Source organism: Netta rufina (assembly GCF_964035555.1).
Source record: "Netta rufina genome assembly, chromosome: 9".
Lineage (NCBI taxonomy): Eukaryota > Metazoa > Chordata > Aves > Anseriformes > Anatidae > Netta > Netta rufina.
The window spans coordinates 2,874,338-2,896,678 of NC_140132.1; the positions used below are offsets into that span (position 1 = coordinate 2,874,338).

General features: G+C 44.0%; 1 protein-coding gene across 4 annotated transcripts in view; it reads left to right on the plus strand.

The window, feature by feature from the left end:
* Positions 1–5,508: 5,508 nt before the first annotated feature.
* TFDP2 (transcription factor Dp-2) overlaps positions 5,509–22,341 on the plus strand; it is a 43,502-nt gene continuing 26,669 nt past the window's right edge. For 2 of the 4 annotated variants that reach the window (XM_084291996.1, XM_084291998.1), the window contains exons 1-3: positions 5,509–5,719; positions 13,113–13,204; positions 18,773–18,839. In XM_084291996.1, the coding sequence (XP_084148122.1) occupies positions 13,157–13,204; positions 18,773–18,839 (115 nt within the window). In that variant the 5' untranslated portion in view covers positions 5,509–5,719; positions 13,113–13,156. Of the gene's footprint in view, positions 5,720–12,027; positions 12,141–13,112; positions 13,205–18,772; positions 18,840–22,341 lie in introns of those variants that run through there. The other 2 variants (XM_084291997.1, XM_084291999.1) reach the window with 2 other exon arrangements.

The following is a 22,341-nucleotide window of genomic DNA, read 5'->3' on the forward strand; positions in this document are numbered from 1 at the left end:
AACGGTCAGAAGTGTATTTTTGGAGTTATTACTTTCGTATTTTTAAAATAAATTGTAATTAAAGAAATGTAATCATGCATTTATCACTAATCTTAAATTATTTACGTTTCTCAGGAGTGTGTGCAAATCACTTTCAAATTGTAAAATTATCAACCATTTTCATTTCAGAATAATAACCAGTTCGAGCTGTGGGTGATCGTAGCCCACAGAAACTGGAGACAAAAGATGCTTATAGACTTCTCATTGAAGAGAGAACAAAGAACTGGCACTCACTTTTTCTTGTGCTGAAACATAGATGGTCAAATCATACCCCATTTCCTAAGGTTTTCAGTCATCCACCATGAGTTGGGGTACCTACTCTAGCTCCATCCTTCTTCAATCTAGACCCCACCTGCCAGCATTAGCTTGACTTACCTTTTGTTTTCTTCCTTATCTTTCTGTCATTTTCGGTCTTTCAACCTGGGCTACATCTTGGTGCTTCTGCCCCCTCCTTTTTTTTTTTTTTTTTTTTTTTAATCTGGATATCCTTGAAGTTGATAAAGGCCATGACAACCCATAATGTGGCCTGCAGTCTTGGGGGCATATACACAAGTTGTCTTCATCTCCCTGAAGAGACTTGCATTTATTCTAATTATGGGTTCTGAGGGTATACAGGCTATGGTTATTGAAAGTAAGATAATTCTGCTTACAAGCACTTCTTTCCTCAAGCTAAGGCACTATTAAACTGACCTTTACTGCAAGCTCTGTGTTGTTGGCCCACCCTGTATCCACTTGACAGTTCCCAAAAGGCTGTGCAGGGAGTCCTTCCCACTACCCAGATCTTCAGTGAGCTAACCTAACGGTTCCTGTAGTTACTACAGCCTCTCTGGATGTTGCAGCTCATAATTTCATGTTTATGTAGAGCAGATCTAGATCAAGTTCTGGCTAAAGCTCATCTTTATTGAGACCACCTTTCATTCCTGAACCTACTTTGATGGGAATCCCAACCTGAAGTCCAGAATAGAGGTCTGTTTGCTGGTTCCTACTAATCTGGAAGAGCTATGCAGCCTGTGTGTTTGGTTCCTCTTTAGATACTTGGAATTTTTCTTTTTGGCCAATAATGCATAGATATTCAGATGCCAAAGCTCAAATACAAAAGTCTGTTGATGAGGTTCCCTCCACTGCTCTTTCTGCTGTAAGGCAAGAATCTGTAGTTACAGAATATGTGGAACACTTGCTGTGCTTCTGCACCCTTGTTCAGCTTCTGAATTTGTGTGATTGCAACCTCACTGCTAAAAAAAAACATAAAAAAAAAAAAAAAATGCTCGTTACTGGCAAGAAGGTTCTATTAGAACCAAACAGACAAGAATTTCAGTCTGGTGTTTTTAGCAGAAGATTATGGCCTTGGTTGAAGTTATTCTGTGGTTTGTTCTCACTGAAGGAGTGTAGTTTTATCAGTGTCTGCCTAAAGAATAATGTCTACATATTACCCTCTTGATGAAATCTCCATGACTTTGTTATAGTTTTGTTCCTTGTTATAGTTTTGTGTTTTCGCTGGTCTGCATTCCCAAACAGAGATCTAATGGGAACTGAATCTGATTCTGTCCAAACCATTCCCCTGAAAACGGTTATCTGTGTGCCTTGCACCACACCTCTTCCTGGTGGTGGTTTTCATCCTGGCCATAGCACAGCTAGAAAGATAGAAGATGACCCTAGGTATTATATAGTCCTCTTCTCTGGACAGCGATGGAGCTGCCTTTGGAGATTGTAGCATCTGCTACAGCGTGTGATGAGTAGCTGCCCCAAGTCTGAACAGGCTAATAGACACCACATCGTGAAGAACTGCAGTTACTGGTCACTAAGCATCAGTATATCTGTTATAAATATACATATATATCTTCTCAGGAATTTTTTTATGTACTGATATTTTGAAGTGGTACCTGTTGATCAATGGTGAGTTTGAAATGGGCTTTAAGTGGTTAGGCATACTTTTACCAGCACTTTGCTGTCTCAGTTTTTGTTAGTATTGTCACATAGAAGGGCACTGAGAGCACTGTGTAAACTCATTAATACCAACTTTTGTTTAAAAGATGACAGATTTTACGTCTGCCCTTTCATTTTCACTTCAAATTTTGCCTTGGGGGTGTTTTTCAGTTTGAAAAGAATATGCAATTTTATACTTGCTACCAGCTAAGTTTGATAGTAAATGTAATAATACAATAAAATAAAAATATTGCTAATTTTTAATTTTATCATTTTAAGAGATGCACCATATTGAGACTGCAAATGTTTTACTTAGGGTTGGGCAGTGATGCACCTCATCGGTCCTGTGAAGATCAGGAACTGAGTTGAGAGATGTGTTAATGATCTCTGCCTCCGTGGATGCGCGTGGTGCTGATGGTAGGTAGGCTAGACAAATAGGAGTGAAAGTATCACTCGTGATGATAGATAATCCCATTGTCTATTAGACCTGTAGAATATCCCACGTTGGAACAGACCCACGAGGATTGAGTCCAACTCCTGATACGTGGGACTACATGGCATGAAATCCCCCTCTAATGTTGGCGGGATCTCAGAGCTTTTGGATTAATTATGCAAGTAGAAAGGAAGGGAGAACAATCTTCAGGTAGTTGAAAATACTGTTTTGAGCAGCCATAGCATGAATTCTCATACAACACTAAGAAAAGTCAGCTATGTTTCAAATCTCAATGTAATGAGCTTTGCCAAGGTTTTTGAGTACTTTTTTAAGCAGTGTTTCCTTCTCTCTTGTAGCAGCTAATTTTATGAAACACTAATTCAGTCACTCATTCCTGTTTCCAGTGAGAGCATTTATACTTGCTCCACTCTCAGGCAAAGGGAAAAAGGAAAAAAAAAAAAAAAAAGAGTTGCCATGTCAGCCTGCTAGCTGCTTATTGTTACGGCTCCTGTAGCAAGCTCCTTCCACTGGTCCTGCTATATTCAGGATCGGAGAACTGCCGTTTGAACAGCAGCCTCGTGGAAAAAGGTAAGGAGCATTTGCCAGTCACTGGGGCACGGAATGTGCTGTTCCTGTGGTGGTGGTTTGGGTTTTGGTTTTGGTTTTTTTTTGCGCTCGCTGTTCTGATCTGAAGAGTACAGCCTGAGTTGGTGCTCCCCCTTCAAACCGGCCTGTCCGTGCCGCGGGCTGCCCCAGGAGCCGGGCAGCGTCTCAGTTCACGGTTTCACAGGGGCAGGGGGCGAGTTCAGCCGGCTCAGCAGGAGCCAAACCGGGCCCGGGAGGGTGTTTGGGGTGCGCGCAGGGGCTCGCGGCAGCGGTTAGGGGCGAGCCCAGGGTGAGGAGCAGGGCGCGCTGTGAGGGGCCCGCGGGCAGCGACCCGCCCCGCAGCGCCGCGCCCGCTGCCCCGGTCCCAGCAGCAGCGCAGCTGCCGCCAGCAGCGGCCGAGGTGCCGCGTGCCCCAACCCCTCCCCCGGGGCTCTCGGCGCGAGCCCGGCTCTGTGCCCGCGGCCGGGCCGTGGCCGTTGCGGCGGAGTGCGCTGGGGCCGGGCCCTGCCCACGAGCCCCCGGCGCCCCGCGGGCGGGGCCTTCACGGCCCGGGGCGGGGCCGAGCCCCTCAGCGCCGCCGCGGGGCCGCCCCGCCCCCTCGCCCCGCCTCGCCGCGGATTGGCGGCCGCCGTGTGTACACACACCGGGCGCGGCCAATGGCGGGCGGCGGCCGGCCGACCTCACGCGGGGCGGCGGCCAATGGGAGCGGCCGCTCGCCAGACGCCGCCAAGCTTGTGCGGGGGAGAAGAAGGAGCCGGGCAGAGCGCGGCGGCGGCGCCAGGCGGCGAGTGGGGGCCGGGCGCGGGGGGGCGGGGGCGGGACGCGAGGGGCCGGGGGGGAGGGGGGGGGGGGGAGCGGCGGGGCCGCCACGCGCGGGGTTCGCGGCTTGGCCCCGGGGGGCGCGCGCCCGCCCGCGGGGCCTCCTCGCGCTTGGCCCTGAGGCGGCGGCGGGCGGGGCGCGGCGCGGGGCTCGGGCTCGGCGCAGGGCTCGGCGAGGGCCCCGCCGCCCTCCCGGCGCCGCCGCCTAGGCCCGGCTTGCGCCGCCGCGTCCCCTCCCCTTCCTCCGCGCCGTGCCGGGGCCTGCGGGCACTGGGGGCCGGCAGCGGGAGGCCCTGCCCCGCGGCCCCGCGGCCAGGGGCTGGGCGGCCCGGGGGGCCCGGCCGGGAGGGCCGCCTGTCAGGGGGGGGCGCACAATGGGGGCGCTGCCGGGAGGGCGGGCGGGGGCCGCACCGGGGCTGAGCCGCGGGGCCGGGGCCTCGGGGGCAGGGGCAGGGGCCGGGGCCTGCCGGGGCTCGCGGTGGTGGGCGGGTGTGCGGCGGGCAGGTGGAGGGAAGGAAGGCGATGGCCTCGCCTCGCGTGGTTCAGAACTAGTTGGGTTATCGTCGTGCCTCTTCACCGGCATTTAACAGCCAATAGGTTTATTTTTTCTATTTAACACAGATTTATTTATTTTTTTCTATTTTAGATTTATTTATTTATTTATTTATAATCTATTTCTGAAAAGGATGTAGTCTCGTACTAAGGAAAAAGGTGGAAAATTATTAAATGTTAGCAAGTTTACCTCGTGGGTGAATTTAAGACTGATCGCGTTTCCTTGTCAGAATTGCTGGGCTTCTTCCTAAGCAGTTCTTGCTCACTCAGAAATCACTGATTTGACACAAAGAGCAGAAAGAAACCATTTGACCCGTGCTGCGTTGGTGCAGTTAACTTCATACAAAGCACACGCCCCTGGTAGGAATCCTCTTTATTGCTCTAGAGGGTTCTGCTGGGCAAGCTCACGCCTCAGGGTGACACAGTGCTGCTTTCAGCACGGCACCCAGAGTCCAGCTGTCCAGCGTAAAAGGGACAGGCCAAAAAATTTGGCTGAGCAAAATAGTGCTGCTGTGCAGAGGGTGCTGGTACTTCAGGAGAGTTCCTAATTTCCCACTCTTGTATCTGCTGGACGCTACTGTAGGAGCCTCCTGCACATCTGGACCTGCTTGAGGGGCAGTTGGAGCAACCTCTAAGTGAAGATATGGCCTTGTGTTTTAGCATCTTGCGTTGGGTTTGCCTAAAAGTGCTGTTACAGGTTTGGTGAAAAGTAGGAATTGAAATTCTAGTCTTGTATTCCCCGCAGGAGCGTGTAACGTTATTCAGTTTAAGTGAGCGGATCTCTTCATCGTGCCTAGAGGAAAGCCTAGCGCACATCTCTAAAAGCAATAGAAGAATAATGACTGGATAGGGTTAGGGGAGGGAAGCTGCAGCCTGTACTGTGTAGACATTAATACTTCTGCATCCGAACGTGGATCAGAATGGAGGGCGGGTTCTGTAGTTATAACTATTCTAATGCAGCTCTTAGACCTGCATTTCTTCTGGTGTGCTACCTTAAAAAGTATTCTTAGAACTGTCTTCAATAAGCAGCAATTTCATACAGTGTTTGCTTTGTCTGCATACTTCTTGGTGTAATGATTAAGAACTTCTCAGTTGCCTTTCCAATTACTTTCATAGGTAATGATCAACACCAAATCTTAAAATAGGAAAAATAAACTGTTCTGTGTGCAGTCTGGTGCAAGGAAATACACGTGGGGAGTTCCTGTGTGCAAAACCAAGAAGCCATTGGAATCAATAACATCTTAAGTGTTTGTCAGAGAACAATCCACATGTGTTGGTGTGCAAATGGTGTGCATGCTACCCAAAAGCTGATGATATAACTGCCTGTTGTGGGATCTGAAAAGCCAGGTATGTGTTAGTCATGCTAGGAAATACTGTAAGAAGCTGTAGGTGTAGCGGGCGGTGACAGTTTTATAACCACTTCCTGGTTGGACTCTGTGTGCTTTGTAGCATCCACTGTTAGGATGAGATTCACTTCCCCCCACCCATTTCTTGGTTTACGGACTGTAGCTCTTTTGCAAGAAGGTGAGGCAGTAATAAGTTAGCTTACACTCGTGGTCTCATTAAAGGAACCTTTTTGCTGCTTTGTCTTGTTTCCTGTGTGGAACGATAGTTTCCAATAAAGGGAAGGCGGGGTGGTAGCTGAGGTTATGCTTCTCCTACTCCTAGATAGCCGGTTCTTTCCCAAAAGAGAATGTGTCCCTAACATGAAGCTTTTCTTTCCCTCTGTAGGCTGAAGTCCATTTGTGAATGCAGTTTTGGTCCTGCCGCGTATTTTTTTTCCTTGTTAGGGAAAGTGAGGGCACGCTCCTCTGGTTGGAAAGTCAGGTTTGTGCTGCTGGCAGGTTGGTCTCTTTTTGGGTCGGATGAGGAGATGATGGGGTTCTGTCTAACAGAGCCCCTTACTGACCGCTGCCAGGTGACTCCTTCGCAGGGATGCAGGAAGGCTGCTTTGGGAGGAACTTGTCCCTTTGCCAGTGGCAGCGGTTGGCAAGTGTGTTCTGGGTCAGTGACCTCTTTTGTTCACTCGTTTGTTATTGGGGATTTCAGCCTGAAATGTAGGTGGAAAAAAATCAAGAAAAATGGATGTTCAAAATGCAGTTGGCAGGTTGCTACAGGTGAGGTTGTGTGAGTGAATTCTTCAACCTGGTAGCAGCTGTTGTATTGTTTTGTGTGGAAATGAAAGCCTTAAAAGCAAACAAATGTATCAGTGTTTGCTCATTAATGCTTGTGAGTGCCAGTGCACTAATGTGTTAAAAGTCACGTGTGACCTGTAGCAGTCATCCGTATATTAAACCTTTCCTGTGTGAGCAGGAGTTATAATTACGAGCATAGCTCTAATAGACCTATAATAGAAGTTACGGTGGTGACGTGACCAGTAGTTGAGAGTAAGTTTAGGAACTACAATAAAAAGTGAGCTTATGTCCCCAGAGTGAAATCAAAAACCTGTAGTGAGGGGTTCTCTGTACGTTGTAAGGAAAGAGAGAACTTTTCCCTTCGTTATAAACTTGAGCTTGAGAAACTTGAGAAATCCATTTCTGTTCTCTGAAATGTGCATCCAACTGTTGCAAGCTTCAGTTAGAATCCGGCTTATAATTGTAAATACATTTAGACCTTTTTAAAAAATTAGCTACTTTTGTATGTAAAACTGGTAAAATTCAGGCTGTGTGTCCATTCTGTATAATAGGTCAGGCTTCTGCTGCCTCTCAGGAGCAAATATTCTTGCTCCTCCTCGCGCATAAGAAATTGGGAAAGCTGCGATCTGAAGACAAAACATCCCGCCCCTTCCTAATACATTTTCAAAGCAAGTGTGCATTTCAGTGAACTCCCCAAAAGTATGGATTAGTCTTCATGCGAACAAAACACATCCATCCTTTTGTTATGCTTCAACCCAGTGGTAAATTTGAAGTGTGCCATAAATGCTTTTTTCAGAGGCTGCATCACGACACAGTGCCCCAGCAGAGGGAACTGCTCAGGTTGCTGCTGTCTCATGCGCAGGCCGAGGGGGTCACCTGGCGTGTTGGTGAGTCGTGGCATACCGAGAGCTTCCTTCTGCCCCCCTCCTGCCCCGTGGCTGCTGGCCTGAAACTATTGGGAGCTAAACTGGCTCAGCAAGGGGTCAGGTAAAAATGGGAGTTGTTGAGTGTGCAGCGTGGGGAAGGAGTGGGGAACTATGAGACAGGAAGAAGTCAGAGAGCCCTTTTAGTAATGCTTGTGGCACGATCTTACGTCAGCGCAGCTTGTTGCAGGGAGCTGCACCCTTTGGGTGGTTTTGTATGCTGTAATAGAGATTTGAGAGTTTGTGCATCGCTAGAAAAGAAACCCTTTTTCCTCTTTTGCCTTTCTACCAGATTTTTTAACTTCTCCCCTTTGGTGAATATTGTCATAATCTTCAGTCCAGGCAAGAATAGAGTTAATAATAGCTTTACACAGGAACAAAGCTCCTAGTAAGTTATAAGCAAAACATGGGAAATAGCCATTAGGTTTCTCCCCATCATTGAGTTTGTCATCCCTATATAACTTGGTGATCTTTAATTAAATGTACAATTATCTTCAGTTCATTAGACATGAAGATCCTTCCAGCTGCAGGGTATGGAAAGACGCGTATCTCAGCAGGGCAGTTACACTGTGCCATGCGCTTGCCAATGTACCGCTAACTCTGGACACTCTAAAATCTCAAAATTAAAGCTTATTACAAGGCAATATCCAGAGCATTCTCTGAAGTATCGAGAAGTTTGTTTGAGACCTCAGTAGTGCCAAAGATGCTCTTGTCAGCAGAGCTTAATGAAAGAGAAGCTGATGTATTTACTGGCACTGCACAAAGACTGGCTTACCAAGGTATTTTTCAGTCATTCATATAGATCACTCAATTTTGTTTTCCAAATGTCATCCCATTGCTAAAATGAACATCTGAAGAGAAAAAAAGTACGGTTTTGAAAATACAGTATGCTCTTAACTGGCAGAGGGTTTTACCTGCCTCTTTGTACTGAACCAGTAGAAGCCCACACGTTGTTGTGCCCTGTGTTGCAGTCGGCTACAGGAAAATGCCTGGGCTAGAGGGCCACTTAAAGAACAAAAGATAAGCTTATAGGATAGGTTGGCTACTTAACAGAACTGCTGCTAAATTTCTGTTGCTTTGAAATGTATCAGCGCACGTCAGTGCTGATAGAAGTAAGTTGTCTCTAAAAAAAAAAAAAAAAAAAAAAAAAGGTCAAGTCATCTATTAAGTGCTTTATGAACATTACCCGCTCTTCTGATGTCAAACCCTATATGCTTTATCTTGAATGACAGTAAGCTGGTTTGGGGAATTAAAAACGGCCCCAAACTAGGTTTAAGTACATGGAAATCATTCCGCATTTGATGTAACCTCCTCGTTATTTGAGCAATAAGGGACATGCTCAACACTTTTGAAACAAGCCCTGAGTGCTGCAACGTGTAGTTTAGCATTGCTGCTCGCGTGGCCCTGGGTATGCCTGAGAGCTTGTCTAAGAAACTCAGTGCCTTGAGGGGAGGGATAGCCAGTTGCAGGATTTGGGTCTAAGGCAGGCATGGCATCGGGCTGCTCAGCACCGCCAGGGCTGGAGCAGCAGCAGCACTTTGGGCACAGCACTGACTGCGTGGCGTGGCAGCCAAGTGCCTGTAGACGTTGGGCACCGCCAGCTGGGAGGTTTATTACAGCTTTGGACTTTACCCCTGTGCTGTGTGGTGTTGTCCCTTGTGCATCCACTCAGACCTATTTTCATCCCATGTCACCGTGCTGTTCCAGATGTCTGGTGGCCTCCATGGACAGCTTTTGCTCATTGTGTTGCAACGCCTGCACCAGTGACAGCAAATCTAGCGAGTTGTAGCAGTGATGGGGATGCAGTGTTTGGGGTTAAGTCAGTGCTGAAAGGGATCTGACTCATTTGCTGCCTCAGTATGTGCTGCATGAGGTCTGCGAGGGACGCTTCCCCAGCATCCTCCTGACAAACCACGCTGAACATCAGCTGTTCGTTGTGTAACTTGGGTGCCGCTGTCAGGAGCTGCCCCGCTAGTTGTTCTGACAGCACACTGGCATTTTGCGCCATCACAGCAGCTGAGGAGAAACTGGTTGGTATGGGTATTTACCTGGTTTCTTTCCTTCTGATTTCTCTGATGTTAGCTGGTTACCCCAAAGCCCAGGATGAGATGTTTGCTTTCAAATAGGTTCACATACAGCTGTATCTTCCTTTTGTGTCTTGGCTTAAAGCAGTCGAGTTCATTTCATTTTTGTGGAATGCAGTAGTGAAAAGAAAGTACTTTTGTACTTTGGCTTCATAGGTTGCCGTCTTTTAAGTCATATAAAAATGATTAAACCATGAGTGCTTCAGGATTATCCAGTCCTAAATAGTTTCTTTTTCAGTACTGCGTGCAATAATGAAACCACGTTTGGTTTCACTAACAGCCATAATTTGTAGAAAGAAGATAAAGCAGTGTTTGTGCTTTGTGTGCCTTTCAGCCTTCAGAGCTCTACATGGGCTTGATGCTGTAAAACTCCCTCCTCTTCTCAAGGTATTTTATTTTGTTAAAAATTCCAAGAGTGCCATTTTACAGTCAAGTCTCTTAGATTTGCTTTGTTCAGTCTCTAATCACCTTGTCTGTTATCAGCTAGGGCTTTCCTGAAGGCATACTTTTACTTTGCTCACACTAAATGCTGGAGAAAAAAAAAGTTGTAGTTCCTGTAAGATCTTCATCACACACATCATAGTGGGTGTTCCTTTTGCATGTTTCCTAAGAGCTTCTTCCTTTTTTATTATTTCCAACATCAAAATTAGGTATGTGACGTGCTGAATACGCCCTGGAGTTGGGTTTTTGGAGTTCTTCATCAAGTGACAAACTGGCATTGTATGGCCGTTTGGTGATTCTGTGACATGGGTATCCCTGTTTTTTTTCCAGTCTGTGGGCCAAGTTTATTCCTTGTGCATATACATAAAGGATAAAGCTGAGACTGTGTCATCTGAAGACGACTAGGGGAAAAAAAAGTTTGTCAACAGATCGGTGAAATCTTCTTAGAGATGTGCAAAATCGTTAACTTGAAGTTCAGAAACTTGATAACAGAGCTGTTCTTCTGATTCTCAGAGTAACAATAAATTAATCTGATGAGTACACACAATTTTTTTCACGAAAATCAGTTCTTCTTGACCTCAGTTGCTTCAGAAAGGAATTGGATACTGAAACATTGTTCAGGAAGAAGGAGGTGACACGCTTCTGGGAGCAGGCGGATTTGGGACCAGTGCTTTCTAGTTCTGAAACTTTACAGCTCTGAAAGCGGAGATACGAGGCAACATATGTGTGACAGGTGGTCTGCTCTGTGTGGATGCTGGGCATAAATTAGCTGTTTAACATGGAGCCTGTGCTGCTTAGTAAGGAATCTCTGGTCTCTGCTCTTCCCTGACATCAGCTTTGGAGTGCCGTAGCTCGGAGCTGGTGCGTTAGTGCGAAGCGTTCTGCTTTGCTGTTACTGCAACTGCAGAGTAAGTCTGCCTTTTAACTTGTGAGGAGCAGTATGTGCAGGTAACCATTCTTGCGCTGTTTTGTGGCAATTTGAGCTTGATTATCTAGGTTTTCATAAGCTTAAAGTTGTGGAAGAAATCACAGCCCAAACTTTACAAAGTTTCACAGCTCACTTTGCTCACTGTGCCCTACATTTGACCAAAATGCAAAATTAGGGGAGTGGGTTATAAGCCAAGGCTTAGGTTACAAAGGGAGAACCTTAGTTCAAATAAAGCAGCCTCTGTGCCATGTGCCTTGGGCTCTAAACCTGCCTTTAGGCAGCTTCATTTCAGTAGCATCCAGTTAAAGGACAAAAAGGCAGAAGTTTGTGTTTCTGCATCAGTGCAGTGCAGGCTGTCAGGCAGCGATGGGGACTGAGGAGAATCTGTTCCGAGGCCATCTGTGTGGGTTCTTTTGTCTGAGCCTGATGAGAGGTCATGGCAGATGGTGGGGTCGCAAAGTCTGGCTTCTTGCGCTTGACAAAGTGTGTTCATAAAGCTGGAAGAACACCGACTGCTCATCCAGGCTGAAGAGCATCGGGGCAGAGATGGTAACAGTTTATGGATGGTGCCTTCTGGATCACTGAGCGTGGTGGCAGATAACCTGGCAGAGCTGGAACTGCTTTGCTTATCTCTCAGCAGTTTAAAACTGCTTAGCAGGTGTGTTCTTAAGTACGCCTTATGGGAGTCCCTTACTTGTAAAGCCTCTTAAAACAGGACAGAAAGGGTAAGCTGTGTAAATTTTGGCCAGGGCTCCAGATGACGTATTTGGAAAGTGTGTGTGTAGAAGGAGGAAGAAGGCAGAGAAAGAAGCAGCACGCGGATCCTCATTTTCAGATGTGGTGCAGGGTGTCAAGTGTTTGCTCCTTGCCATGACCACTGTTGCTTTATGGCCTCTTTGTGGCAACTTTTCAGGTTTCAGCGAGGTGTTTGTGTGCTGAACAGCTGCTTGGTCACGGCTGCAGGGAAGCCAAGACCTAGGGGAGATGGATACAACTCCTGCAATAGCAAATGGAGAACACCTCCAAGTTGCATGGCATATTTTCCACTAACTCCAGTAACAGTTGAAGGGATATAATGTCTGAATGCACCAAGAAATCTGTAGAAAAGTCACAGAATTTAGTGTTCTTCTGGATTAATCAAAACTGTGAGCGCAGTGATGGTAGAGTCCCTCACGAGCAATGCACACTGCTGAAACTTGTTGGGCACTGCCTTAGAAGGGAGGTGAAGACACCGGCCATTCTCAAAGCTTGCACAGGGTAAATCGCAGAGGAAACAGCATAAATTGCACCTGCTTTTGCAGTTGGTGATTTCTGCTGTAAATGGTTGTGACTCATAGATAGTAACTAGTTTAGGCATCCTCTAAAAGACTTTTCTGACTCGATTCCACTCTTGAAAGCGTGAACATTTCTCCCTCATGCATCTAAGTGCAATTCAGATGACTTTTGTAGTCCATTTATTAACAGCAAGTAGTACTTATAAAGTACTTGCAAAGTACTTAAGCATTTTGTCAAGTTAATTCTGTCTTTAAAATGTTTTTTTGCTGCCAGCATTTCTTTGTAACTTTTCCTCAGCTTTCTGTAAGGCTTCTGGAAGCTTTGATTTAAAAAGGAGTCACTTTAAGTATTCTTCAGTTTAGTGGAATGTTTATCTTTTCCTGGAACACTAATATTCTAGTCCTAATTACAGTATTAACCTTCTTATATAAGGACAATATAAAAGCCTGAAAATATGTATTAAAAAAGTGAGTTTGAACTGGAACATGGTTTTTTTTAGATGTTTCCTAAAAATACTAAATATTTGCTGTGTGGGTACATTTTGTATTAATTCCTACTTCTTATCAAGATCTTTGAACATCTGCAGCAATGGAATTAGAAGCATTCTCTGGAGGTTAAAGACGCAATGGAGGGAATTAATTCACTTCTAGTTTTTAGAGTCAGTCTGCATTAGATGTAAATGATTGCATGGCTTTAATTATGAGACTTTAGTAATGGTCTGACAAGCTCTGCCAGCACATTAATATTTTTGGGGCTCTGTATATAAGATTACATCTGACTATTTCAGGCAATGTAAACTTCTAGTATCTGCAGAACCTTTCTGTTGTGGTGACACTAAAAAGAAAAAGATTTAAAAAAAAGACATAGAAATCTACCATCCTTGGGAGAAGCAGGGTTTCAGATAGAGAGCTAGTTGAAAATGTATTTTAACTCAGATGTTTTACTTTCTTACAGGATGTTTATTTTAAAGATTATGTGAAGATGAAAAGGGATATCTTATGGTTTTACAGAATATAAAGCAATACTCTGACATGACGGCAAAAAATGTAAGTTTATGATTCTATAACATGTATTACCTTTTGTATTGACATCCTACCAGTCACTTCTGGCTTCCAGAATTTGAAGGTCTTTGTGTTTGATTCTTTGAATGGACAAGACTTTTGTGTACCACACACACATGTCCCAGCAGCTTCTGCAGTGCCAATTGAACGAGTTGGAGGCTCTTTAAGGATATACAGTTTAATCAGCTACAGGTCAGGTCAATAATCAAGGCAATGCCTTATGCTGTTGTTTCCACTAACATCGCTCCAAACTTACCAGAGAGCTTCTCATTTTGTTGAAGCACCAGAGTAAAATCCTTCTACTGAATCTGAGTCTCAAAACTAGAAAGAGTAGAAATAAAGGCACGTTTCTGTGCTCGTGGCTGTACACTCCTGGTTTCCGGGACCTTCCTGCATGTTCATCTGCCACGTTAACCAGGTTGTAGAGTAGTGTCCTGAGTCTTCGACTTCCCTACCCCCGGTTCTGAGGAAGCTAATAAAATGGGTAACAGCCTGACCTTAGTTTTCTGCCTGAGTAGCTGTGCTTCTTGAGATACACAATTTGTATACAGAACAGTTTTGATTATGCTTGGTGGTCAATGACTGAAGAGTGCTTTGAGTCCTCAACAATTTACCTGTTGGTTGCCTTTGGAGAAGCGTTCTCTGACTTAATTAAATCTGAACGGGTTTAGGAAGCAACATGACTAAAGATGTAGGTACCCCAGAATAAAAGTGTAGATGGCCGTAGGATGGTTCTCCGTTCAGTCCTTCAGAAACTGCTTAAGTTTTTGTGCACATTTAGTTAGGTTGATGTCCCGGGCATAGCTTGGTTAAATGAATTCTCAAGTCTTGGAAGGTTTATTATCTGTTGGCTTATTAATAGTTTTATTCGGTGTGTAGTTCCAGGGAAAGCTTTCAGATGTCTTATGTTAAACTGTTTGATTCAAGCTGGCAAAGTTAGCAAATGAATTGAGGTATATATGCAAAACCCTATGACTTACTTCATGGGCTATATTCATCTGTAGTGCAAATAGATAATTCATCTGATGTATGTGGATCAGCTACACAAATCTAAATCATTTGTAGGTTTGACCTTTTCTTCAGTGCAGTCTGAGGATGAATACCAACACCAATATAATCCGTAGTGTTCTGCAGTACGGTTAGATGACTGGAAGGGATCTCGGGAGCGCTCTGCTCCAGCACCAGGATTAATGCTCCAGGGCGCTTGCATTCAGAACCCAGCTTGGGGCTTTGTCCAGGGCTGCTCAGGGCTTCGGGTTTGAAAGCCTCCAAGGATGGACATTTGACATCCAGCCTGGGCAACATGCTCTTGTGCTGAATATAGATGGATGTTTTTGTTGTTAGTTCCTTTAAGTCAAGGCTATGGTTGCTTTATAGAGAAAGTATTATAGAGAAAGCATGCCATGAAATTTTCCACATTAAGCTATGTAAACATAGTTATTTAGCTACTGTACTATGTATGGGTTTATTTAATTTAAAAAAGTAGTTGCTGTGGTGCAGATGGAAGTAGAACTTAGTTTTCATGGTTTTTAGATATACCCATTCAAAGGATTTGCAAAACAATAGTGTGATAACAAGGGTGATTATATGCTTTCTGTTCTTATTGGTAGCATTTTTACAGGATTTCATAATCAGAGTTACTCAGAACTACACACTCAGGCCAAGAGTGTTAGCCCAAGAGTGTTCTATTGCTGCTAGAAGGCCCAGGAACGCTTCTGAATGTGTAGAGCTGCAGGGTTTAGCAATATATCTCTGGATTTCTGCAGCCTGAAACACGTTTTGAATGTAAGGTTGGTATCTGTCTGTTACGCTGTCTGTAATGTTTTACCAATCTCCAGAGGTTAAGGTGAAACATACTTTTTGGACAGAGCTTCTCTGCAGATGTTTCTCCATCTTTTTTTCTTTCTGTTGAAGCATCAAGGACAGAGAACTCAAAAGTAGTGGAATTTGGACGTTCATTCATAACATTCCTCATTGCTGTTTTTCCTTGCTAAACTTTTTATTGTGTCATGGGAGAATCATCACTGAGCAGTGGGCTCATGAAATGCAGAACGTTCCTAGTATGCTTGTGGAACTTATGGATAATTTTATATCTAATATATCTAATATCTATAATTTACAGATAATTTGATATTTAATATATCTAATCTCTAACATATCTAATGGATAATTTGACCTTTTCTGGAAAAGAATCCCAACCAAAACACCTGCAAATAACAAAATGTTGAGTAAAAGTTATGAATTCTCAGAGATGAGCTGTTTACATGCTTACAGTATGCATTGTACCCATATGCTATTCAAGTTGCCTTGTTGCAGTTGGTTATTTTATTCTTTTCTCATGTTGTAATGTGCCTTTTTCCTATCCGTTTAGTACTTAGGGTAAGAAGGCACCAAAACAGTATTGAGAAATGGGGAAAAAAAAACAGCAAATACTCATGTTAAACTTGTTTTCAGGGCAAAATAAATAACGTGCCTCATACAGATTATTTGAATAAGAACTGTTAATTTTGATTGTCTAATCTGATTGTCTAATATAAATGTGCTTGTGAAGTTGTTTGTCACTGCTTCTCAGAGGGTGGTTGTCCTGTCAGTGGTGAGGTCAGTTAACATGGCCATAAGAGTTGTCCCTTCACATGTTGGTGTGAAAGAAAATTAGAATAATTTAGCTGCTGAAGTTGGTTAAGAGGGTCTTGAACAAGCCTGAACACCTGCTTTAGAAAGGGAATTCCTTAAAAACGAAGTAAAGAGCACTAGCTGTTCTGAAGTAATATTCCATGCAAATATTATGTTGAGGGAGCCTTTCTTAGGCCCTGAGGTGTTTCAGTATGTGCTACTACAACAGTCTGTCTACAAATCAGTCTGTCAGGGCTTACAGGTATAAGAAAGCAACAACGAACAACTTCTGCATGCTATTATCTAGAGTAATTCTAGGTCAGAGAGAACGAAAATGTTTCAGGTTGATGGGAGAATGAATTTCTTGTATGGAAAGGGAAGGGTTGCAGGGAGAGGCTGGATAACCGAGCAGTATGTCAATCTGTGGAGAAGGATGGTAAGTTAGAAGGGCAACTCATGAAAGTTTGCCCCATCCAAGATTTTGCTCTGTCCTTTGTTGGTTGTTTTTTGTTTGTTTGTTTTTCCTGTCCCCTTGCTCTGTTTGGAAACTTCTTGGTCACCTACTAGGAAAGGGGAAAAAGACAAAAGACTTGCTGAAAACATTTAATGGGATGCAAAGGCCCCCACCACGTGTATGTTTCATCTTGTGGGTTGAGTTCATCTTGCTGCAGATAGACAAAAACAAGAATCGTGCCCCTGCCATACGCAGTAGTCCAGACGCTCTGGGGCAGTGTTACAAAGCACAAGTGTCACGTGAACCATACAAAACGTAATAAATGATGCATACCTAGGTAAGCTAAGCCTGTAGCCTTAATTCTTTAAATAGGGTCTGAGTAAGAATGGGATACTTGTAGCACAGCTAGCTGCTTTTTTTTATTATTATTATTTTTTCTGGTTCCTTAAAATCCATTTTGGATTACATCTGCAATTTTCAAGCAGTTTATGTAAAATAGAGATTACATCTCTTCATTTTGCCAGGACATAGGTACGTAGATGATTAAACCAAAAGATCCCCAAAATCTATGGGTGTTACAGAAGTGCAGATAACGACATGACCTGCATTGGCATTAGTGACATCAAAAGGAAATACTGTCAAGTTCTTGTTCTGTTGCAGCATCGTAATACTGCGTCAAACTTTGCTCTTCTTGAGGGTTTAGGTGTGGTAATCCTTCTGTAAGAAACACTCATTTTACCTCTCACTTATCATTTAAGCTCTCATGAAATTCATGTCCCTCCAGTGCTGTTCGCTGTGGAGTTTCCCAAACTTTCCGAGCCTGTTTTGGATCCCTCGCAGAACACATTGGCAGCGTGACCCCCCTTCCACACGAGGTGGCAGAGCAGCCCCGGGCAGCTGCTCCCCTCCCCTCCGCTCCCCGTCCTGCTCGCTGCCTGCCGCTGCCACCTGGTGGGGGGAGAGGGGAAGCTGAGGAAAATCAGAAGGGCTCGCTCTGTTGTAAGAGCAACTCTGGTGACAGCGTAGTCTGCAGCCACTAAAGCAATTGGTTGCCCCCCTGTGCACGGGTAGTTGGGTGTGACAGGAAAGAGCAGGTCCAACACAAAAAGCTGATATAAGCTGATGATCTGTATTGAGTGTCTGCAGGGCCTTTTGTTTACAGAGGTACGTAGCTTAGCTCATTTAGGCAGTATTTTATGGTCAGGGTAGTGCAGCAACAGTTAAGGTTCATATGGTGTTCCTGGTGGTGGAAAGATTTTAATAATGCTTCAAAAGTCTGGCACAGTGCTGGGGGCAGATTTTCCCCTTCAAAGCTTACTTGCCCGGTACAAGCTCTCTGGCTGAATGGAGTGACTGTGTGCTTCTAGTAGGTACTGTTTGTGCTTCTGCAGTTTAAGTCAGTGATATATTACTGCTGTTTAATTTGTCTTCAATCAAATGATTCTCTAATTTGATATGATTAAAATTCTGCTAGCAAACCTAGTGTATGGTATATTTTTACTACATATACCTCTTAAAAAAAAAAAAAAAAAAAAAAAGGCAAATATTTGATCCTTGATTGCATAATTGTTTTTTCTTAACTTGCATACCTGAACACTTTGTTCCAGTTATTTAGAGAAGCACTCAAATTTTGTAACAATTCTTAAAGGTTTTATACTACTTTGTGTAGTTGCCTGCTGGAGGACTTGTGCTCTGATTCTGAGCTGTTTCCAGAGGAGCTCAGTCACTCGGTGCTTACCGCAGCTTCCGTCCTGGAAGCAAAACAAAACGCGTTGTTGAGCAGAGCTTACTAAGGTGCTACAGGGTAGTGCTCTGAAACTGCAGAACGCTGTGTCGTTCCTTGCTGTTGCTGGGCCCATCCCTTCCTAACTGGGCTCCGAGGGACTTTCCATCTCCTCCCTATCTAGGAATGGTGATCTTGTGTTTTTCTGTGTAAATGCCGCCTTTCTGTGCTCTGTGTACATGCCAAAATCAGAGATGTGCCGTTGCGTACATGATTCATGTTCTCCACGTCTCTAGTAATTTACCCCGACTGTAAATCAGGTTCTCTCTGAAGGCCTGGGAATGTATTTTAAAGACATCAGTAGGCATGGCTCTCAGCCCGGTGCACCATGGTGTCTGGTACTGGGAATGCAGGACAGCAGGCCGATTCCTCTGATGGTGTTGGTCGCAGCTGCTCCGGGACGCTGACCTAGCCCATAATATTCAAAATGTCCTCCTTGAGTCACTCATAGTAAAGTATGAGAATAGTGAGGGGTTTTTTTTTGGTTAAGAACTTAATTCAAATTAAAGTTTGTCTTCATATATACACGGTAAATGTCATGGCACCTTGCTTCAAACCTCTTGCTCTGCTTAGGCTGCACCAGCCGTAGGTTTATGATGTTTCAGAAATGCAGAACCTGTTACTTTCATTGTACTGTTAGTTGCATACTGCAAAACATAGAAAGGTCTGTCATATTTTAAGACTTCAAAAATGTTTTGTTCAGGTTGGTGTGACTTCCACAAATGGAGACTTGAAGGGATTTATAGATCAGAACCAGAGTCCAACAAAAGGTAAGAGAATTCTACTTGTATACATAGTAGAGAAGCATACGTTATTACTCTCTTCTGTTACCTAATTGAGAATCATTGCTCATTTCACAGCATATGACTGGTTCAGTTTGGGGAGGCTCAGAATCTAAATGTTCACAATGTCCTGCATGCATCCACACTGGTAGATGCTGTGTTACTGACCTCAGGTGTTTCCGATCTTGAGGTTTTTAGAGGGGGAATAGAGCTAGTAGTAAAAGCAATTGAAGTGTAAACAAGCCTTCTGTTTCCTTTTTTTGATTGCAAGTATTGTGCTGAATTTCCTGATTTCCTGCCCTAAAATTTCCAGACTCTGTTGCAGTCATCTTCCCAAATGGGAGAGAAAGTTAAGTGTGCTTTCACAGTCAGTAATACCTTGTGGTACTTTTACAAGTGGTGGACAATTTAAGATAATAATGTTTTGTCCTATCCAATTTAATGTCAGCATTTCTAGGTGAATCACTTTTGACCAGTGTGTTGTCAGTCAGAATACCTATAGGATTCCAATAAAACACAACTGCAACACCTTCCTAGTACTAGTAAAGTCAAGGATGTACAATTTATGAAACATTTCAGTCAGCTTTTAGAAGTAAATACTGTTTGCTGCTATGCACTGCAATAAAGAAATGCACATACTAGCTGGAAGAATGATTTTTGGCTCTTCACAACACTTTAGACACAACAGACTTCAGAGTCTAAAAAAATTAACGAATCTAAACAAAATGTCTAGAGCTATGATATTTCTAGACTATTCAAAACATTACGGAGTGATGTTAGGCCTTGGAGAAGCAATTTATTGGGCACTGGCAAGACAATTACTCTTCTTGTTTCATTGTTTTGTGATTGTTGTGTCATGATACTAGAAGAAAAAAGACAATAGTAAGTGCAACATTTGCAAATAATTTCAGAGGCAAGTAACTGATTTGTCCAGAGAATTACTTGAGTAACTTTATAAAGCATAAGACATCACTGGTTTTAGTACTCTCTATCTTCCTGCTCCCAGTCTGCATTAGATCTTGCTTCTGGGGTGACGGATGTAATACTTAGCTCCGTTCTTTAGCATTGTCAAAATGTTGTGTGCTAATGATTGCTTCATTTCATACATTTATTTATTTGACCTTGAGGTATAATTACAGATCACTGGCATCTACTGAGATACACAGCTGTGGCTGTTCACAGAGTTAGGTGTATCTAAATGCAATCCATGTTAACAAAGGGTTTGGATGTTTTAAATATGGTGACTGCGGAATTAAAGCACATAAATCCAAATAGGTGATCCTTATAACAAGTCTTGCTGCCTAATTCTGAAGGAAGCTAGATTTTACTTTCTAGGCATGCACAGAAGTATCAGAGTCCTCAGGTGAGCACTAACCCAGAGTGTTGTTCACTTTTGTTTAGTGAAAAATTCCTGTTTAATAGACAATTCACTTGCCCACATTTGTGAAAAAAGCCTTCCCACATAGGCAACAGGCTGTTTCGGCTAGGGCATCTCCATGTGGAGCTTGGTTCCTCTGCTAGGAATGAATCCTGACAGGATCCATGTGAAGATGGCTGTTGCCTGATGCCCAGGGCACTTGCCTAATGCCAGGGAACGCTTGTTGCAAGGGCAGTCCCCGGGCGAAACATGTGAATAGTCGACACAGCACTCTGGGGACCCCCTTTCTGGAAATTGTTTTCACCCACAGTCTTTGACACAGCAGATTCTTAATTATTGCCATGGCAAGGTGGGCTGAATATGCTTCATTTCCTCACCTGGAAGCATCTGGTAGACCGGTGATTAAAATTTTTCCTGTAGGAGATCTTAATTCTTCCAGGAAAATGAAAAAATTGGCCCAGGTTCTCCTCATCCTTCAGTGAATACTCCTGCCAGTGGGCTACCAAGTGAGAAAGGGGTGCCTCCCCTCATGTCCTGAAGAAGAGGTGATGGTTGCTGTTCTTAGGCGTGAGGGTAGATCCATAGGTATGTGTGTGGGGTATAGGTGTCGTTCTGGTGTTTTATCATGGCCTGTGCCCGTTCCTGCTGTGCTCAGTGCTAACGGGCTGACGTGCTGCTGGGTGCAGGCGGACCTGCAATGCCAAACCAAGCTGGCAACAGAGCAGCAGGGGTACTCCTCAGCTGGGCCAAATCCTCCTGTGTGTGGCAAACTGCTTGTGGAGCTGGGCCTTCCTGGTAAAACCACGACGGATGCTAGTTCAAGCTAGTTCTTAAACAGGCTGGGTGAGCTGGACAGGGACAACTCAGTGATGGGTTTGGGTGATTGTTTTGAGCTGTGGGAGAATTAAATCGGGCTTACTGTAGAGGTAATGTTGCAGAGCTGTGTGTTAGCCCAGGAGAATTTAAAGTATGATCTGTCTGGGAGACTGAAAGAGACAGAATGCATCCCAGCTCCCCCAAAACAAGGGACTGGCGTGTTAAAACATGCAAAAAAAAAATAGTAGGCGATTTTTGGAAACATCCTCAAAAGTTTGATATCGTCATGTCTTAAGTATCTTAAATGAATCATTCCCAATCAGTAAGTTAAACGCTTCAGTTTTATAATCCCCATTATATATATTATAAAAACACAGTTGTTTTAATTACGTATTTACCGTTTTCTACCTTTCCTTACAATTTAATCTTTTGCTAGTTTTTGTAGACATTTCCTCTGGTAACTGTGCCAGTTAAAGTTGGCCCTGGGCACCTCACAGCTGCTTTTACATGTTGTCCTTTGGCTTGTGCCAGCAGGTGGCTGAGCAGTTTGCTGGACTGGGGAACAGGTTCCACAGAAAAATGCCTGTTTTCCCCCTTGCAAAAGGAAAAGAAGACAAGTTCACTGCGTAGCCATACCTGTGGCTGTGTTGGCCTGGGACAGGGATGGGTGCTGGTGTTTGGGGCTGCTTCATGAACCTGAGTTCATCGGTGGTGCTGCTGCAGGTCTGAGCAGGGCCTTGGGGGGCCTGCAGAGCCCTGGCAGTTCATTGTGTGCTTGAAGAGGTCTACAAAAATGTCCAAGACAACAGAATTGCTTATCAACGGACCCACACTTGGTATCTTGAGATTGATACAACTCCTAACTCATATAAATTTGTCCCAAACTGAGTAAAAGACTGAAAATGTGCTGGCCATTGTAAGCCTGAAGTACACTGAAATACTGCCTGCTCTATTTTTTTTTCCAGTTTCTTACATCTCTCTTTGATTTCATGTACTTCTAGATATGTTCCTACTGACTATGGAACTGTCAAAGTTATGTTTATGGCTTAGTAAATTTGTGCAATAAAAAAATGAAGAAGTGTACTTAAAGAACATACATAAGTAACTGCTGAGGTTTTATCTATGCTTTTATATTATTGTCCTGGTCCTGGAGATCCATTTGGTTTTAGTTTAATAGGAGAGCCTGAGGAAATAACGTATACGTTATTGCAAAATACCCTAATGGACTTCAGATATTTCGTAACTGTGAACTGGTTTCTTTGCTAGTGGTATCAGACCACGGGCAATATTGCTGAA